The 19,092-nt window shown below is 47.0% G+C and overlaps 8 protein-coding genes and 5 non-coding genes across 13 annotated transcripts, besides 1 other annotated feature; 5 read left to right on the top strand and 8 right to left on the bottom strand.

Moving 5' to 3' along the window:
- Positions 1-139: 139 nt before the first annotated feature.
- MRPL15 (mitochondrial 54S ribosomal protein mL57) lies at positions 140-856 on the top strand (the record flags this gene model as incomplete). Its single annotated transcript, XM_002556203.1, has 1 exon — positions 140-856. One exon carries the CDS (start codon positions 140-142, stop codon positions 854-856), a length of 717 nt encoding a protein of 238 aa, XP_002556249.1.
- A 167-nt stretch (positions 857-1,023) lies between these two features.
- On the bottom strand, positions 1,024-5,382 carry KLTH0H08602g (KLTH0H08602p; the record flags this gene model as incomplete). Its single annotated transcript, XM_002556202.1, has 1 exon — positions 1,024-5,382. One exon carries the CDS (start codon positions 5,380-5,382, stop codon positions 1,024-1,026), a length of 4,359 nt encoding a protein of 1,452 aa, XP_002556248.1.
- A 416-nt stretch (positions 5,383-5,798) lies between these two features.
- Positions 5,799-5,870, bottom strand: KLTH0H08580r. Its single transcript has one exon. It is a non-coding gene; the product is annotated as a tRNA-Pro (tRNA).
- A 220-nt stretch (positions 5,871-6,090) lies between these two features.
- On the bottom strand, positions 6,091-6,182 carry KLTH0H08558r. Its single transcript is given in 2 exon segments — positions 6,091-6,126; positions 6,146-6,182. It is a non-coding gene; the product is annotated as a tRNA-Phe (tRNA).
- A 57-nt stretch (positions 6,183-6,239) lies between these two features.
- Positions 6,240-6,481: a long terminal repeat.
- Positions 6,482-6,991: 510 nt separating this feature from the next.
- Positions 6,992-8,476, bottom strand: CDC3 (septin CDC3; the record flags this gene model as incomplete). The annotated part of the gene is made up of 1 exon (XM_002556201.1): positions 6,992-8,476. One exon carries the CDS (start codon positions 8,474-8,476, stop codon positions 6,992-6,994), a length of 1,485 nt encoding a protein of 494 aa, XP_002556247.1.
- Positions 8,477-8,718: 242 nt separating this feature from the next.
- Positions 8,719-9,720, top strand: KLTH0H08492g (SHNi-TPR domain-containing protein; the record flags this gene model as incomplete). Its single annotated transcript, XM_002556200.1, has 1 exon — positions 8,719-9,720. The coding sequence occupies one exon, from the start codon at positions 8,719-8,721 to the stop codon at positions 9,718-9,720; it is 1,002 nt and encodes a 333-aa protein (XP_002556246.1).
- A 140-nt stretch (positions 9,721-9,860) lies between these two features.
- POM33 (nucleoporin POM33) lies at positions 9,861-10,673 on the top strand (the record flags this gene model as incomplete). The annotated part of the gene is made up of 1 exon (XM_002556199.1): positions 9,861-10,673. The coding sequence occupies one exon, from the start codon at positions 9,861-9,863 to the stop codon at positions 10,671-10,673; it is 813 nt and encodes a 270-aa protein (XP_002556245.1).
- Positions 10,674-11,479: 806 nt separating this feature from the next.
- KLTH0H08448g (KLTH0H08448p) lies at positions 11,480-13,405 on the top strand (the record flags this gene model as incomplete). The annotated part of the gene is made up of 1 exon (XM_002556198.1): positions 11,480-13,405. The coding sequence occupies one exon, from the start codon at positions 11,480-11,482 to the stop codon at positions 13,403-13,405; it is 1,926 nt and encodes a 641-aa protein (XP_002556244.1).
- Positions 13,406-14,050: 645 nt separating this feature from the next.
- KLTH0H08426r lies at positions 14,051-14,158 on the bottom strand. The gene is made up of 2 exons: positions 14,123-14,158; positions 14,051-14,086 (listed from the first exon to the last, which is right to left on the bottom strand). It is a non-coding gene; the product is annotated as a tRNA-Pro (tRNA).
- Positions 14,159-14,716: 558 nt separating this feature from the next.
- KLTH0H08404r lies at positions 14,717-14,789 on the bottom strand. The gene has a single exon. It is a non-coding gene; the product is annotated as a tRNA-Lys (tRNA).
- A 145-nt stretch (positions 14,790-14,934) lies between these two features.
- KLTH0H08382g (Mg-dependent acid phosphatase) lies at positions 14,935-15,468 on the bottom strand (the record flags this gene model as incomplete). Its single annotated transcript, XM_002556197.1, has 1 exon — positions 14,935-15,468. One exon carries the CDS (start codon positions 15,466-15,468, stop codon positions 14,935-14,937), a length of 534 nt encoding a protein of 177 aa, XP_002556243.1.
- Positions 15,469-16,170: 702 nt separating this feature from the next.
- On the top strand, positions 16,171-16,244 carry KLTH0H08360r. The gene has a single exon. It is a non-coding gene; the product is annotated as a tRNA-Ile (tRNA).
- Positions 16,245-16,514: 270 nt separating this feature from the next.
- On the bottom strand, positions 16,515-18,089 carry ACH1 (acetyl-CoA hydrolase; the record flags this gene model as incomplete). Its single annotated transcript, XM_002556196.1, has 1 exon — positions 16,515-18,089. The coding sequence occupies one exon, from the start codon at positions 18,087-18,089 to the stop codon at positions 16,515-16,517; it is 1,575 nt and encodes a 524-aa protein (XP_002556242.1).
- Between the last annotated feature and the right edge of the window lie 1,003 nt (positions 18,090-19,092).

Here is a 19,092-nt window from a genome sequence, read left to right as displayed (position 1 = left end):
TTTTTCGTAGTACAAAGTGATAGTGTAGTTGATCACATTTAAAATTTTTCCAAATCCATCGAACTTCAGTCAAAGAGGTCAAGAAGCAGGTCCGAATAGCGGTTAAAAGGACCAATCTGCATTGTGTTCCGGTATACAAATGCTGCAAGTGACCAAACGGCAAACTGGGGTACTCACTGGCATTATTAAAGCTAACTTTGGCGCGAGAAATATTACATACCTGCACAGTGGCAGCCGAGTCCGAGGACTGAAAAGAGACCCTAGCGAGTACCTGAGGCTTCAAAATGGTCTGATGTACAATGAGGTCAAGCCTGAAAACTACCAAGAGAATGTGCGCAAGCAGCTCAATTTGGCGAAGCACAATATCTCACTTTCGGACGACATCATATTGCAGTGTCTTACTCACAAGTCATTCGCACACGGGTCAAAGCCTTACAACGAAAAATTAGCGGCTCTCGGGATGCAGTTCCTCAAGTACCATACGTCTGTGCACTCTTTGAGGAGCGCAAAACCCTTATCCCCGGTGGCCGAGGGCAAAAATCAAAAAAGCATAAATGGACTGAACTTCACCAACTTGGGCACCCAGCTTTCTAAGCTGCTCATTGCTAAGAAAACTACGGCGCAAGTTATTAGGAGCAGGCATCTAGATTCGTTGATATTTTGGAAAAAGAGGGACCCTCTAAAGAATGAGAGCTTCAACGGGGAAACCACTGTTTACTCTGGCGTTCTCAGCGCCCTGGTCGGCGGTATACTAGTCACGAACGGCCCTCAAAAGACTTCTCAATTTATTGAAAAAGAGCTCTTAGATCCAAAGAAGGAAGCATCTTTGGTACAAATCGCCAAAACCATGGCATAGGCGAAAGCAGTGCATACAAGCATCATCTTGTAAATATATAAGCGCAGGTCACATCCTGTGATTACGTATAAAGTAAACGACTGTAAATATGAAGGTCAACCTCAAACTTATCCTGTGCGGTTCTATATATTACATTGTTTATTCTATCGTGATTTACAGTGGCCTACTCAAGAAGAAATTTTAGAGTTTAGGAACTCGATTTCTTCCTTGAGGCTTGCTTCTTCTACAGTTTTTACAAGTTCCTTAGTGCACTTGGCAACATCAAATGCAATACCAGCTAAACGTTGCTTGAAGTGTTTGTCAGCGTAATCGCTATCACCCTCGTTGACTTCAACGGTTCCATCTCTTTTCAGACGACAGAGAGTGGTCATCCTTCTTTGACAATCTTCCAAGCTTTGGACAACCCAGTTTCCATGTTCCTTAAGAGGGGCGTTTCGTGACTGTGCCATTGAGACGGAAGTAGCTTCAATCATTTGAGCAATAACTCGAGTTATAGCACCAGAACCCTTTCGAAGCTCGCCAGTAGACGCTTGTGGTTGCTTTATCGATGTTAAGAGGGACTGGATCGTGCTGATGACCTCAATGGTTTGATGCTCGAGATACAAAAGCAGCTCAGACAATGTATTATCTGGATTTTCGATGTCAAAGGCATCTATGTCAAAGTCGCCCTCGTCCTCATACTCTTTCTCAGCAAGACTTGTGTTCGAAAGCCTGGCAGAAGATTTTTGATTGTTCGAGGAGGTGCTCTTAGCCCTGTTAATAGCAGGAACATTTCTTACATCTTCAATTTCTTCCTCTTTTACAACCGTTCTCGCCGCTGGCGACCCTTCACTTCCGAAGTTGCTAACTTTGATGATTGGTTGGGAAGTTGAGGAACTTTGGGTCGTACTTGGGTTGGGGGAAGTTTTTTGTGCGTTGGCGTCTGTACCTTTCTTAACACCCTCCAAAAACGGTTTGATCTGTTTCTTCTTCGAATTCTCATCCAAAGAAAGATTTTCCTTCTGTTTACTGAAACCATTTACGGCCCCGGATGGGGCTCTGCTATTTGTATCGTTGATTTCAATCGCTGAATTTTCGACGTCGAAAGCCCTATTTTCAGTTGTTGCAACAGCTCGATCCTTCACTTTCACTTCGGAGTTCTTCAAAGGACTGAGTTCAAGATTTTTTGTAGGCGACTTATGGTTAACAGACCTTTCAAGCGCCATTGCATCATCGAAGCGGAATGGCGAGGTTTCGATGTCAGCATCAGTTTCATCCGGGGGCCCTTCCATTTGAGTGGTAATGACCTGCTTTATAATCCTTGGGGGTTCAGCAGGCGACTCTTTTGCGTGCACCGCACCCTGTATCGTCTTTAGAGCCGATACACCGTCGCTATCGCCACCGCCACGTTTGGGTGAACTGTCTAGCGATGAACGCAACTTGGGAACATTTATTTTTCCTTCTGGCTTTTTGCTTGGCATGGAGCTCTCTATCTTCTTCTCCCCGGCAATTTCGTGGTTTTTTTTCATAGATTGCTTCAAAGCCTGATAAGTTAGGTCCTCATCACTAGTTGTATTACTGGCATCGCTTTTGTGATTGTATTGATCATCCGTGGTGTCACCTCCAGAGGCAGCGCAAAGAGAGAAATCTGGGCCACGGTTGAATTTCTCAGGAACGCTGCTCTTGGTTTCAGAAGTAGGAATAATAGAATCAACCCTCTTTTCAATTTTTCTCGATTCTTCCCCTTTGCTGAGATTATGATTCTCTTTTCCATTCAAGAATAGGCGTTCTTGAGCGCTTAATCCAGAATTGTTGCCGTTTTTACTGGCTTCCTGCAATGAATTGTCCATTTTTTCTTTGACTGAGATTCCGCCCTCTGGTGAACGTGCACTGTCTTCCTTGTCGGTTTGAGAATGACTTTTTGACTCGCTCCCTTTATCGATCCTTACGTCCTCCTCTGACTTGGCACCGGAAGCAAAGCGGAGGTTCGAAAATTGTGAATTTCTGGGTGAGCTGTTGTTGCTCAAGCTTGGACTTAGCATTGAAGTAAACAGCGTGCTAGAAGGCTTCCTGGCCGAAATTGTTGGTTTAGTTGGAGGGGAGTTTTGAACAACTTTTTGAGTAATTTTGAGGGGCTTCACTGGAGACATACTATTGTTGGATTCCTCAATAGCGTGCTTGTTGATGCCACGGGGATCTTTGAGCCCTGAGTTAGCCTCCTCGCCAGCAAGACTAGATGACGACTTCATGTTTTTCATGATTGGGGTTTGTGGGCTAGGTTCCGATAAGTGTTGTTTGCTAATTACTGCCTGTGGAGCGTCAATAATCTTGACAACGTCGAGAAGTCCACAGACCGCAAAGCTAATATCAGAAATGGCACTCTCGACCGTAATAGGAGGCAAGATGTCGTGATAACTTGCAAAATACCGTACCGATGTGATTGCATGAGAAAGTGAAGCCTTCAGCAAAATTACTTGATCTTGGTGATCCGAAACATCCACTAGCTTTATTGTCTTGTGAATCAGCTCTGATATGCGAGATATGTCCTCAAAAAGCTGATCCCCAAATGCTGGTAGGTGCTGCTTGTCGTGGAGGTGGTAGAAGATGGTTTCAATTTGTTTGTTAAAGGAAAGGATCAAATCCAATGGAAGAAGCCCGTCTTCAGATGAATACCTTTTAAGCGCTTCCGGATCTGACAAAAGTTCCTTCTCCTTGAGGCGATCCGAGCCTACAGCCTTCTGCCTTGTTGAAGGCGAAATAGATTTTTCATCTTTACGATTTGATGAATTCAATAACTTCATTTTGAATTCGAGCTCTGCGTTCTTTTGTTTCAGCTCCTCATTCTCAATCGATAAGGAGTTGACTTGTTTTGTTAAGCGAGCAAACTCTTCTTGGTGGCTTTGATCAATTGACTTCCCTAGAGAATCGCCCTCTTTAACTTCCTGTTCCGTCAAGCGCAGGACTTCGGCTTTAGCATCCTCAGCTTCTTTGCTGGATTTCTCAAGCCGAGACTTCAGTTCCAGAATTTCAGATTGATGATCTTGGATTCTACGGTCCAGCTCGTTCTTAGCGGAGGACAAAATGGAGTTGGAGTTTTCGAGTTCTGTGATTCTCATGTCCATCTTTGTCCCTTCAGCCATCAACACCTCTATCTCACGCTTGCTGTTCTCGTGTTCCAGTGAAGCCCTTTTTATAGAACCCCTGTTGCCAGTGTAGGCATTGATTGAAGTGCCAGATTCGTTAGAAGTTCTACCGGGGTGGCTTGTTCTTGAGGTGTTACCTACGTTGTCATCATTCGTTGAGGAAGTGTTGGGCGCTGCTCTGCGGTCTTCTGGTAAACCTCTTGAAACAGGAAGCAAATCATCAGCCAACGCTCCTTGCAGAGCTTTTCCAGAAGCGTGGCCTTCCGAATAATTGCCCCATGAGTGAGCTGCTTCAACCTCCTTTCTATCGTCCTTAAGCTCTGAGGCAGATAGCAGCTCAGGATTGCCATCGGTCTCTCTATGCTGTAGTGAGAAAAGCGGGCTTTGTGGAGGAGATTGTCCAAGAAGCCCGTTTTCATTCCCACTAATGGACTTTCTGCTGTGGTTGAGATCATCTTCCAACTCGGAGAAGCGCTTTGTCTTCTTGCTTGACGAGAATAGAGGACTTTGGGAAGAAAATTCTTCGCTAAAGGTGTAGTTTTCTTCCCTAGAGGGGCTGGCATGTTTATTAAAACCGTTTTCATTCTCAGAAAAATGCAATCTATCAGCATCTTTCGAGGAAAAAAGCGGGCTCTGTATTGTTGTCTCGCCGGTCTGAGAGTTGCTCACTGGAGAGTCTTGCTCTTTATCAGAAACCTGTTTAGGTTTGTGGGAATCATCTTCATCCTCCTCATCGGAGCTCCATTCAATAGAAGCCTTCTTTGGTATAACCTGGGAGGCTTGAACAGAAGCATTTGGCGTAATTTTCGATGGGCTTTCGTTAGTGTCGCTAAGGACCATCTCGGGAGCGATAGTGTAACCATTTTTCTGGTTGTGTATATCAGCCTGACTGGCGTCGCTAGTCTCACCAGTGTCCTTTGTGTGATTTCCCGCCTCGTCCCCGGAGAAAACGCCCTCAAAATGAGAAGAGGATGTAGGGGTTCCACCACTATACTTTTCAGAAATGTCAGTTCCTTTATGTTCTGGCTTCTCGTGGTAGTTTCTTCTTTTGATCTCATAAAGAATGTCGTCAACGAGATCGTTAAATCGCGACTGCGAAAGGTTGGCCAACTTTTGGCGGGCCTGATTCCTCTTGACATGGAAAGTGTCTTTGGGGAGGAGGTGGTCTGGTTGGGCCTGGTTTTCATCTATGCGTCGTTGAAGCTCGTCGTGAACATCAGTGCTGAGTTCAAAGAACTGAGAGGGATAGAGCTTTAAGAGTTTCGATCTTGCCTTCTGTGCCCTCGCGGAGTTCGACCTATCGTGCTTTGTCCCTGTCACCTGAAAGAAGTCTCTAAGTTCGCAAAAATAACCATAGAGCTGACCTCTCTGCTCAGCAGTCAAGTCTGCCTTGCTTGTTACCATTGTGCAAAGTTAAAAAAGACGCCTCAGAAAAGAAACCTCGAGGCTTCAGTTTATGGTAAATAGAAGCTGACAGTCGCCCGGCTGGTCTAAGGTTCTTTAGCGAGTCTATCTCCACCTTCTTCTTGAGTTTAATACATTCTATTTTAAATATTTTCGAGTTCAACATTATCGCTGAAAATTCGCTGACGCGTTAATATTTTCGTCTACGATGATGTACTTAACGGTTGTTCGCTGTCCATAATCGCACCTTCAACGCTATTATCATTAGACAATGATTTTGCGAAACTTCTTTCCAAATGCAACGGATGGCGCTTTCTAGTATAGAAAACCAGCGTCCAGGCTAAATACTAAAAATCAGGATAGACAACGTTTGGGTTATTAAAAGGTCTTCAAGAAAGACAAAAAGTAAATCCAAGGGGGCGAGCCGGGACTCGAACCCGGGACCTCCCGCACCCTAAGCGGAAATCATACCTCTAGACCACACGCCCTATTGATTTGTTGAAATGCTGAGCAAAAGCTCCGTTTATGACCTTTTAAGTGCTGTGCATGGTTTAAAGTAAAAGATTTCCGACCCGCGAACTATCCGATAGCACCACTACAGAGTAGGCTCCCTGCTATATGCTTCCCGGTTAATTAATATATAATACTGACGACTTATGAGTTCTTTTTTAAAAAGAATTCTGAGCAGATTTTGCTGCAATGAAAAAATGCGAATTCTGTGGATCGAACACAGGACCTCCAGATTTCAATTGACCGAAGTTATCTTCAGTCTGGCGCTCTCCCATCTGAGCTAAATCCGCAATTTGTTGAAGAGGTGAGCTAAACTGTAGGACTTATTGATGATTGAAATCAGTTCTTGTCATAAAACAATAATGGAACAAGGGTATTCTGAGACAACGAAGGAACAACATCAGAGATAATGAGGCTTGCTCTAGGTCTCCGGATCTATAACTATAAGTACTACTGCATCCAAGGCTCAGTATGAGATTAAGTAGAAGAAAGGAAGAAGGATCCTCGGATAGAAGAATAATCGCGACTGTATAGAGGCTATTAACCGCCAACTTCATCATAATCCAGAAGCTCATAATAACATACGACAATTCTATTCTACAGGATTTGCGGATTTTAGCTCATTACGCCGCAGACTGTAAGAAAGTAGGTGAGGAGCATCCAAGAGAAGAATGAATGGTGGAAGGGAAAAACTGTTCAAAGGCATTCTTGTTGTTCGCGATAGAACCGCTTCATAGTTATGGCCGGCGGACAAAAACAGAGATTAGTTTCTCAGCCTCTCAATAGTTACATGCTCTCTTTCACATCTTTGTTTTGTGCGTAAACTGATAACTCCTAGGGCTTTAGGGTCATCTTTCCTTTACGTATTTTAGGTGACGTATTTTTTGTTGATATGGGGACTCGGAATTCAAGAAATGAAATTATATAGCAACTGCATTGCTTGAATATCGAAATGCGCGCCCAAAACATTAAAACACTTATAGACAGTTTCAGCACCAATGGTACGTATGACATATCATCACGTGCTAAAAAGATGCTGTGACAAGGTGCCCTTCATCAATTGAATTGAATTTGATCTACTTAAAAATGACTAGGAATTTTAGCGCAAGAAACCCTTCTTCTTGGTTTGTGCTGGGGAGTTCGCGGACTGGTTAGCATAGGACATTTCCAATTGGTGTTTTTTGTCTTCCAGAGCCTTCAATTGCTTGAGTAGCTTGTCTTTCATTTCTTTGTGTCTCGCAAACAGTTCTGCTTCCGACTTTTGTAATTTCTTCTCCTTTTCGTTCACCTTCTGCTGGAAGACTGCTTTCATCTCCGCCTCAAGTTTCGCCAACTTGGCTTCGTGGAGCTGCTTCTCTTCCTTTTGCTTGAGTTCTGGGTCATATTCCTTGAACACGGAATTGTCTTGCTTTATACCCAAGGACATCAGTTTTTCAGATCTGTATCTCTCGAACAGCACGTTCTCGGTCTTTTCGCGCAGCTCCATCAAGTATAGTCTGATTAGCAAATCGCGAAGGTGCACGAAGTCAGAATGAGACTCGTTGTCGACCTCAATGACACCCCAAGGATAGCTACGTCCTCTCACTCTTCTTCCATCGGGGGTTGAGACTTCTGAGGTTGATCCTACTACGGCGAATGGCATTCTCGTGCAGAGCGCGGCGCAGCGGGCAACAGTGTCTTTGTCATCTAAGGAATATTGAGGGGGCTCGAACAACTCAACACCAGCGTTGTCCAGCTGGGTCTTGATAGTGTGCTTGAATTGTTCAATCTCCTCGTCTGTCAAGATATCGGACTTTGCAATTACCGGAATCAGGTTACACTTTTGATGCACCGCTTTGCAGAACTCCAGGTCCAGCGGCGCTAGGCAGTGTCCAGTGGGCTCTATGAAGTATAAGCAGGCATGAATCCTATGGTCCTGGATCACATCCCTGTCGATGCGGTTCTCGGCGTCGAGGTATTGGTCAAACCGCGAGTCTATTTCCCGCACTATAGGAACCCAGGAGTCTGTATTGTCGATGGCATCGCCAAAGCCAGGCGCATCAACGACGGTAAGAGCCAGCTTGACGCCATTCTCTTCAATATCCGTAGATATCGTCTCAATCTTCACAGAAGGTTGCTCTTCACCCTGCGGTCTCTCTAGCGATTCTGAAAGGTTCTCTGAATCCTCCAGCTTCAGTGCTGCCAGATCTTCAGTAGGCTTCCCTTCCAAGTCATACAGCTGTTTGTTAAAAAGTGTGTTGATCAAGGTGGATTTTCCGAGACCACCCTGCCCTACACACAACAGATTCAGACTGAACCCGCGCCTGATTGACTTCCTGTGCCATTGTTTGGGTAGATTCGCGAACCCCACGTAGCCACTAATTTTGTGATGTAGCACTCTAAGCTCTGGTTGCTTTGGTAGCACCTGTCCCTTCTGTTGTACCTCCCCCTCGGAGGCCACGTCTGAGCCATGCCCATTCACTGAGGAAGCTGGCTCGATGGCATCCGGCATATTTTCTTCTTTGACATCAGCGGACACTGATCCAAATTCGTTTTCCGTTGAAGCAGCCGACTTCAATTCCTCAATCGGTTCTCCTGCTTGCATCTTTACTTTGTTTATCTTTGGATCTAGCAAGCTAACGTATTAAATCAAGAATTTGACATCAAATAGTCAAATTTTTACTACTCCCTCAATAAACACCTTTCATCACTATATACGCTAACAATGAATAACGCGAAAACGCGCTAAAGGAATTTAATATTGATTAACCTGAGCTTCTGTAGTTGCCTAATCTTCTTAAGTAACCGAGCCTGTACTTCGATTGGATCCTTTCAAGAATTTTTAAAATGGGTGGCAGGGAAGAAATAAAGCATTTATTGGCCGAAGCTGCCAAATTTTACGCAGCCAGAGATTATGAGAAATCCACTAATTTATACTCTGAGGTGAACGCACTTCATGACACGCTGACTGGCACGAGCAGCGCCGATTACCTATTTTTGTATGGTAAATCCCTCTTCCAGCTTGCGCTATCTCAATCTGAGGTCTTTGGCAAAGACGAGGAGACTGCAGGCGGCGAGAGCGATAGCGATGAGGAGGAGAGCAGCAAGAAGCATGAGCTATATCAGTTCAGCGAAACGCTCGCTGAAGGGGATGAGATCGAAAAAGGAGATGATGCTGAGCAAGATGATGAAGAAGTGGAAGGAGAACATCCCGGCGAAAATGAGCATGAAGGGGCGGGTGATGAAGGACAAGAGGAAGAGCCTTCAGACTTTGAGAACGCATGGGAGATATTAGAATTGGCGCGCTCCGTTTACGAAAAACAGCCACAGGAGCCAGAAACGCTGCGCAAACTGTCTGAGACATACGATATTCTCGGCGAGATATCGCTTGAGACGGAAAACTTTCCACAGGCTAAGCAGGACTTTGAGAAATGCCTTGAGCTACGCCAGGCTGTCTATGGTACGGTTGACGCGACCCATAGACTCATCATTGAGTCTTACTACAAACTGTCTTTAGTTCTGGAATTTGATCCAAACGATGCCAAAGACTGTCAAGAAAACTTGAGCAAGGCGGTTGAGTTGCTAGAAAAGCGTATCAAAGAGAAAGGCGCCGAAGGGGGTGACGACGGATTATTAGAGGAGCTCAAGCTCAAGCTCAAAGAGCTGAAGACAACTGAAGCGTCCCTAAATGCCATAAAGCACCAAAGCATGGCACAAATAAAGGAGGCCCTCGGCTTGCCTTCGGATTCCAAAAGCGCACCTGCCGCTGTAAATGACCTCACTTCAATGGTCAAAAAGAGGAAGTCCAAACCAGAGAAGGACACTGCTTCCAAGAAGCAAAAGAACTAATCCGCTGACCATCACAGCCTCTTCGTCACGTATGATGAAATGTTACCGGGATAAAATGGATCCCTACAAAAAAAAAAGGCAAACTTTCTATACAACAATCAAGACTCAGGCTTAGCAATCTCTATTCAACACAAACTCCGATGCCCCCTTCCCAAGGTGTTCCTCGTCACTTCCAAGTGTCTAGGTTTCTAGAGCTCTTAAAAACCTCGCAATTCGCTTGGTTTGCGGGCCATCTCGTGGCTCTTGCCTCTGCATTTTTATACCTCGTTACGTTCAGAGGAGGTTCTTCCGGTGCGCACAACACCTTTTATCGCGTGTTGTATCTCGGTGTCATTGAGTCGTTTGGCATCATCATCTACCAGCAACACTTCAAGCGTGGCACACCTGCTGCCGGCGCCAGCAGCGCGGGCCCTAGGCCCCCTGTGTTGCAGCTGATTTTGCGTGATGACAACGCGCTCTATGTCGCTCTAGCCTTCATGTGGCTGCTGACCCCTCGCCTCAGCTTGACGATGTTCCCATATGTCGTGTTCTCATTCTTCCATTTCCTAACCTACCTCAAGTCAGTGATACTACCTCAGGTGTTCGAAATTGGCGCAAAATCGCGGCTTGTGATGGCCATTGACAAGTTTGTGCGCGAGAACAGCGATCGCTCCATGGTGTGGTCCAGCTTTAGCGAGCTGGTGTGTCTGGCCTTAGTCTTGATGCGCGCGCTATTATGGTACCCCAAGTCATGGATCACAGCCATTGTCTACTGCTTGTTCATCAAGATAAGGTACGAGACCTCCCCATACATGAAGAGTGGTGTCAAGAAGTGGGAGGTGCGTTTAGACGGCTTGGTCAGCCACCCACAAGTGCCAGCGGCCTTGAAAAACGGTTACGTGCTCTTTAAAAACAACATCCGGGAGCTACGAAAGTACAACCTGTCCGGTACTGCTCCCCCAAAGAGTATGTAAACTTTGTGCTGTAAAGCATATGACCCTTCTATAGGCTGTCGTGTAGGAATACGGTACATAAGACCGAAATTAGTTCGTTGCGTAAAGCGCCTTACGAAGGTACCCTTACACGTAGCTGTTCTCATCATGTTAGTCAAGAAACGTGTATCTTGTTACGGCCCCACGTCAATAACACGTCAAGAATACGTTGCTGGGACGTGATGTAGAAAGAGAAAGATATTTACGGTCGGCAAGTTTACTTCAAGGGCTGAAGTTAGTAAACCTGCCAGCGGCGAGTTCTGTAGGACTAAGCCACGGGCCTCGAAACCGCCATATCTAACATCGTCGCACCAGAGCGTGCGTTGTGTACATAACGATAAACCTAAACCCCAGCAGCTCCGCTCGAGCATCTGTGAAGGTCCCTCAAAAGCGTACTACCCATGTAACATCGCATTTGGGTCCAAGCTTTGTGCCAGCGGCTCAAACAGGTGCTATTGCCCAAAGCAAAGTAGTCATGTGCCATAAACTCTCGAATCTTCCAAAGCATTCTATACGAGATTGCGTTCTACTTTTTTCATCATTTTTCCATAGATTTTGTGATAGTGTGTATGGTAGTACATGGAACTTTCCAGAACATAGGGAAGAATCTTTGAGATCTGACTCGAGGGTCTATATAAAGAGCAGAAAATTGCAAACTAAGATGGAAGCTATCGTTCTACTCTCTTCTATTATTCATTAATCACTGTCAAGTAATTGATTATTGGTTATTGCATTGCTAATAAACTATTCAATAACTGACTTATTCACAAAAGAGACTAAGAAACATCATGTCTAAAGCTGTCGGTATTGATTTGGGTACTACCTACTCCTGTGTCGCTCACTTCTCGAACGACCGTGTGGAAATCTTGGCTAACGACCAAGGTAACAGAACCACTCCATCTTTCGTTGCTTTCACTGACACCGAGAGATTGATTGGTGATGCCGCCAAGAACCAGGCTGCCATGAACCCAGCCAACACCGTTTTCGACGCCAAGCGTTTGATCGGTAGAAACTTCACTGACGCTGAGGTCCAGGGTGACGTCAAGCACTTCCCATTCAAGGTTGTCGACGTCGGCGGCAAGCCTCAGATCCAGGTCGAGTTCAAGGGCGAGACCAAGGTCTTCACCCCAGAAGAAATCTCCTCTATGATCTTGACCAAGATGAAGGAGACTTCCGAGAACTACTTGGGCTGCAAGGTTAACGACGCTGTCGTCACTGTCCCAGCCTACTTCAACGACTCCCAGAGACAGGCCACCAAGGACGCCGGTACCATTGCTGGTTTGAACGTTCTGCGTATCATTAACGAGCCTACCGCTGCTGCCATTGCTTACGGTTTGGACAAGAAGTCCGAGGGTGAGAAGAACGTTTTGATCTTCGACTTGGGTGGTGGTACCTTCGATGTCTCCTTGTTGTCCATCGAGGACGGTATCTTCGAGGTCAAGGCCACCGCTGGTGACACTCACTTGGGTGGTGAGGACTTCGACAACAGATTGGTCAACCACTTTGTCCAAGAATTCAAGAGAAAGAACAAGAAGGACTTGACTTCCAACCAGAGAGCTTTAAGAAGATTGAGAACTGCTTGTGAGAGAGCTAAGAGAACCTTGTCTTCTTCCGCTCAGACCTCCATCGAAATCGACTCTCTGTTCGAGGGTATCGACTTGTACACTTCCATCACCAGGGCCAGATTCGAGGAACTGTGTGCTGACTTGTTCAGATCTACTATCGACCCAGTCGAGAAGGTCTTGAGAGACGCCAAGTTGGACAAGTCTCAGGTCCACGAGATTGTCTTGGTCGGTGGTTCCACCAGAATTCCAAAGGTCCAGAAGTTGGTCTCCGACTACTTCAACGGCAAGGAGCCAAACAGATCCATCAACCCAGACGAGGCTGTCGCTTACGGTGCCGCCGTCCAAGCCGCCATCTTGACTGGTGACCAGTCCTCCAAGACCCAGGACTTGTTGTTGTTGGATGTCGCTCCATTGTCCTTGGGTATTGAGACCGCTGGTGGTGTCATGACCAAGTTGATTCCAAGAAACTCTACTATCCCAACCAAGAAGTCCGAGATCTTCTCCACTTACGCTGACAACCAGCCAGGTGTGTTGATTCAAGTTTTCGAGGGTGAGAGAGCCAGAACAAAGGACAACAACTTGTTGGGTAAGTTCGACTTGAGCGGTATCCCACCAGCCCCAAGAGGTGTTCCACAAATCGAGGTTACCTTCGACGTTGACGCCAACGGTATCTTGAACGTTTCTGCCGTCGAGAAGGGCACTGGTAAGTCTGAGAAGATTACCATCACCAACGACAAGGGTAGATTGTCCAAGGAGGACATCGAGAGAATGGTCTCCGAGGCTGAGAAGTTCAAGGAGGAGGATGAGAAGGAGGCTGCTAGAATTGGCGCCAAGAACCAATTGGAGTCTATGGCCTTCTCTTTGAAGAACACCATCTCTGAGGCTGGCGACAAGCTAGAAGCCGCCGACAAGGAGACTTTGACCAAGAAGTGTGACGAGGTTGTCTCTTGGTTGGACAGCAACACTACCGCCACCACTGAGGAGTACAACGACCAGTTGAAGGAGTTGCAAGAGGTTTCTAACCCAATCATGAGCAAGCTATACCAGCAAGGTGGTGCCGCTCCAGGTGGCGCTGCCCCAGGCGGTTTCCCAGGTGGTTCCGCCCCAGCTCCTGAGGCTGAAGGACCAACCGTCGAGGAGGTCGACTAAGCTGATAGATCAGCCACCCTATTCCTCACTGCAACTTAACGCCGTTCATGATAGAGCATACGAGCTTGTATCTGTACAATAATATATAACTTTAAAAACATTTTACATTAAACTTTTCTGGGACTCCCCGGGGACGGAGGTGGTTGAGAGTCAGCTTGCCCTGAACGGAATCTGCTCTGCGACAAGACTTTTAACAGGGGCGGTATCTGCGCGAAATTACAGTTCTGTATTTAAGCTAATTAAACACCTGTTAGCTCATTAGAAGGGTCAAAACAGTACTACTGACAAATCGCGCCGCTCCTTGCTAGCTGCACTAAAACTGCACTCGAAGCCAGGCACTCATCATCATCAGCTATGTAAAGTACAGATACCTTTTCTTTGTAAATAAAATACAGAGACACGAACGTACCTTCCTCGTCCTGTTCATTTTACACCTTCAGAGCATCTCCTGGCTCAATGTTTTTATTATGTGCCGGAAAAGCTCATTCATATTTCGGGGCACCTTATTCTTCCATTTATTACTAGAGCGACAGTTGTCGTTACGTCTTAGAGATCATTACGATCAGGTCAACATCTAATGTGAGAGCTAATGACATAAACAGTAAACTCGTTCAGAGCGATATAATTGAAGACAGAATCAAAAAAGGGGCGAGCTGGGAATTGAACCCAGGGCCTCTCACATGTCTGAGTAATTAGTTCAGGTGATCCCGAACTTCGCCCAAAGCGAGAATCATACCACTAGACCACACGCCCAACAAATAGAAGTTGACCAACACACTTTTTTGATCGACATAAACACTACGCGAGATTTGCCGGAGCTCCTTAGGTTCACCCCCCCCCTGTAGTTCAGCTTAACTGTCCATTCCATTTCCACATACGATACATTCTTGAATTTTGCAACAAGGCTTTTCTTTCAGTTCTTTCTGCGAATTAACTGGCAAATTCTTAATGGGCGCTTTTTTATTTTATCTCTATCCAGTGTTTGATGCCGGTTAGCACGGTATGCTCATGGCACATGACCGGACGTCACAGATCAAATAACGGCGTTCAGAAAATACCAAGAATCAAGAAATGGATAAGGCACAAAAATTGCTAACTTTTAGGCCAAAAACCGCTATGGGCCTCAATTTGTAAAAGAAAATATGTACAAAAAAAGAACTTGCAGAGGTCTCACATAGTGTTTCCATTGAACATCCAATCCCGGGAGAGCACCGCCTCAACTTAAAGTTATAACGCACTCAGTGTGTAATAGTCTAAGAGCAAGCAACGTTTTATAAAGAGTGAAGCCTAGTGCCTGTGGTGCAAAAAATAAGCCCTGTAGGGGGCTCGAACCCCTAACCTTATGATTAAGAGTCATACGCGCTACCGATTGCGCCAACAAGGCTCTTATAGTTGAAACCAAATGGCAACAGCCAGTATATCCATAGGCGTAATGCATGTGATGAAGTCTTGGCAGGTTAGATTCCCGCCATGGTGTCAGCAATTAGCCATATTGAGAGTGGCATAGGTCACAAAAACAATGCTTCTGATTAATTACCGCTTAGATATCTTTGGTAGAGATCCCAAGTTGTGCCTTTTTCGGGATCCCTTACGTATACGTATTTAACGCCGTATCTCTCAACGTCTCTGTTCCTGCTTTCGTCATCAAACAGACAACACTTGTAGTCTTTAATGTCAGCTTTCTTTCCGAATATGTCTTTGATGCCAAGGCTAATGTGGTTGACCTTGCTTCTCTCTCCCCACTGAAGCGAGTCAAACAAAGTGATCAGCGGTACAATTTCGCCTTCGTATTCGACTTTAAAGCCTCGCAATAGATCACGAGCAATATCAGGGGCCCAGGTCCTCGAAGCAGACACGATCTTGACCCCGTGTGACTTCAGGTCGGCCAAGATCCGAGGTACATCTTTATAAAACGCAACCTCGTATCCGTAGGAGTCAATCAACGTATGGACCTCACCGTTCTTGCCCGTAACAGGCTTGAAGGGCGGGTTCAGGTGGGTATCGCAGAAACAGGGCCACACTGTGTAATCCAAGTCAAAGGCGGCAACTTCTGGGTATGGCATTGTCAAGCTAAGGCACTCTTTAAGGGCTTTTTATTGCTTGAAATGGAAGCACTCTTGAATAATTCATATACTGCTTTCTCGACAATTTCATCACATGACTAAGAGGTTCAAGAACACCGAAGTGTGACAGCAATCCTATCACATAAAGTGTACTTGTACTTGTAGCTCAGAGCTTGTTGCAGGACGTGTAACGATATGCAGCCCAGCTGCATATGGAACTCAGAGGCTGTCTAACCCCGAAACTATCTGTATTGTTTTGTTGCTTGCGAGTGCTGATATATGTCTTGGCATATCTGTGTCTCTAACAGGGCCTTGACCGATGTAAACTTCTGCAACAGCCGCGACTTATGTGAGCTCGATTTTGATGATCCAATCAAACTGGACGGTCGAGCTCGACATTATTGTTCCCGTCCCAAGCTGTTAGCCTATTGTCATACTGTTCTCTGAAATGGGCAGAACGTCGCTATTTAGACCTAGTGTGATCAAAGCCACTTTCTTTCTTTACGCTAGACCACAACCTGCTCTGGGAGACGTGTGGCTCTGTATTTGGGCTGAAGTCTTAAGCAGCTCTTGTACTCTTCGTGACTCTCCAATACTACCACTCCTTAACCGCCTTATACATGCATGAAGCCTTTGCAATGAAATCACCTAATAAAGATTTAAGTACATATTGAAGACAAGTTCAAACATTATCATCAAATAGGTCTCTTGGCCCAGTTGGTTAAGGCACCGTGCTAATAACGCGGGGATCAGCGGTTCGATCCCGCTAGAGACCATATTTTTGAATCCCTCCTATCATTTTTCATTGGTAGCTCGTAGTGCCCTAAACCTAGCATTACTCTATTGAGACTATGGCAACCTCATCGAAGGTTGATATCGCTATCCTCGCAACGGGATCAACTTCGCCCAGTGGCGCCTACTTCTAAATTAACCACACAACGTGAAAATCTTCAGAAGGTTTGAACTTGCTACTTGGCTCATAGAAGAAATCGTGACATTCATGTTGATAAACATATAAATATATATGTGTTAATATGCAGGCTCGTTTAATCCCAGGAATCCACTTTCATGGTACCCTTTTCGGCCAAATTAATGTGGAACTTATGGGCATTCTTCAGAATGTGAGGTTCGTGCAGACACTTGTGCTTACGGGCATAAAACTCAGCTCTGTCAAGGTAGTCCGTTAGAATAGGCTTGTAATCAGGGTGTGCACAGTGATTGATAATCTCGCGCGCTCTTTCAGTTGGGGAAAGCCCTCTGAGGTCGGCCAAACCCTGGTCAGTAACTACAATGTCCAAATCGTGTTCAGTCTGGTCCACGTGAGAAGCCATAGGGACGATAGTCGAGATACCAGTAGGATCGGTCTTGGAAGGTCTCGCGGCAGGTGTGTGCATTATAGACAGCTTGGCGTTTCTGAGGAAGTCTGCAGAACCACCTAGACCATTCAGCATACGAGAGCCCGAAACGTTGGTGGAGTTTGCGTGTGCATAGATGTCCACTTCTACCGGCGTATTCATGGCGATGACACCAAGGCGGCGGATAAGTTCTGGATTGTTCGATACAACCTGCGAACGCAGACATAGCTTCTTGGAGAACTCGTCCCAGTTGTCGAAGAAGCGGCGGAAACCAGGTTCTGTGAGCCTGATACTGGTTGCTGTAGCGAAGTCGAGAGAGCCGTTCTCGAAAAGGTCGAGGAAAGAGTCCTGGAGGACTTCGGTCCAAACCGTGAGGTTCTTGAAGGAAGCCGAAGAGAGACCCTCGATGACGGCGTTGGCGATGTTGCCAATTCCAGACTGTAGAGGGTGGAGGTTGGCGGGCAAACGACCGCATGTTACCTCGTGTTCTAGGAATCCGATGAGGTGAGAGGCTATCGCACGCGAGGCGTCGTCCGCTTCAGTGTTGGGTGGAACAATGTCGCGCTGGTTAGACTCGACAATAGCGACTACCTTGGCCGGGTCGATTGGAATAGAGTCAAGGCCGTTGCGCTGATCAACAGACATGTAAGGATAAGGTGGACGGTGTGGCGGATTGACGGGCATGTCGATATCGTGCATGCCTTCAAACGATGGGGTGGCAGTGTTGACTTCGAGAATCACCTTGTCGGCGACCGCTACAAACTCAGGAGAAGCGCCAACACTGGGGCCGGGCACAATGGAGCCGTCCTCCTTGATGGCGGTAGCCTCAATGATGGCGTAGTCGAGGATGGGCGCGCCGGCGGGCCTCTCCCTAGTGTAGAAGCCGTATGTGAGGTCTTGTGGGAACATCGATAGATGCTTGTCGAAGAATTGGATACGGCCGTCATTGATGGCGCGTGAGATCGGTTTGCCGACCTGGTGCGGAGAGCGCCGGGAAATCATGTCTAGCTCGGCCCAGCGCGACTCCTCCGGGCCGGCGCTCGCGCCAACAAACAAGTTGAAGCGAAGCTGGCCCTGTAGGCTGTTGGTCGCGACGTGGTCTGCCAGAACCTGGGGCACGATCTTCGGCGCTCCGACGCCTGTGAAGCCGGACCAGCCGAGGTTCTGGCCAGTGCGGAACAGAGGCACGAGCTCTTGGGGCTGTACCAGACGCTCCAAGTAGGGAGCGTACCGGACGCGTTTTTTAAGCACTGATGAGATGGTCATGGGTGCGGGCTGCTAGGTGTTATGTTCGGGCGTGTGCAGGTGCTCGGTGGGGCGCTCGCTCAATGCTGCTGCTGGTATCAAAACCGGGCTCGGATATCCTTGCTGGTGGCTGTCTAACGCTGCTCTGCACTTTTGTGGGGCGGACGCTAACGGTGGTTGGTCACAGGGGTCTCCTATTCGTGAGTTCTGTGCAAGTTCGTGTCACGTGCGATGTTGTTGATCTGCGCTTGAGTCAGAGTATCACGTGCCTGCCGTTGATCTCTGCTGCTAAAAGCGTATTCGGGTCCGATCTCGGATCTTGGTGGGCTCTACTGCTTGGGGTCGAGCTTACTGCTGCAACTGTGCTTATATCTTCGAGAGTACTTTTGTGGTCACGCGCGAGTCACGCGAAGGGGTCCGGAGTTTGTTGAGTGTACTTGCTCTACAGCGGTTTCTGCAATTGGCCCTTAATTGTCTCCAGCCCAATACCCCACCCACCGCTCTCCATATATACAGTACTGGCGATGGCGGGCCGCGCTCGGCCTCGCAGGTCATGCCCCGCGTGCATGTGCGGCGCGCATTTCCATTGGCCAGCGCTGGTGTCGAATGTCTCTAACGAAGGGTCGGGTAAATGGCGCAGGGGCGAGGGGCCGCCTGCGGTGTTTAGCGCGCGGCATGACCATAAACTACGGGCCAATTTCGTATATAAAGACTAAAGTCACATGCCAAGCTCAGGAACGGGTTATGCGGGGAAAGCTGCCGCCGACTGTTCTATGGCCCTCTATAGTAGGATGAATGCCTTGGTGTTTGCATCTTCGGAAACGGCTAACGGATGCAAATTGAGGTGAGCCGGCGGGGCTGGAACAGCGAGGAGAGCCGCGGCTCCATGCTGCGGGGAACTCCGCAATTCGGAGTTTCCTTGCGCGGTTCGTCGGAACCGGCTTGAGAAACTGGCATTGGCCGAGGGGAGCTTGTTACGTGTCGTTACGAATGAGGATACCGAGTGCTCCCAAGGCGAAGGGGA

Source organism: Lachancea thermotolerans, assembly GCF_000142805.1.
Source record: "Lachancea thermotolerans CBS 6340 chromosome H complete sequence".
Lineage (NCBI taxonomy): Eukaryota > Fungi > Ascomycota > Saccharomycetes > Saccharomycetales > Saccharomycetaceae > Lachancea > Lachancea thermotolerans.
This window is presented reverse-complemented; position numbering and strand designations above follow the sequence as displayed.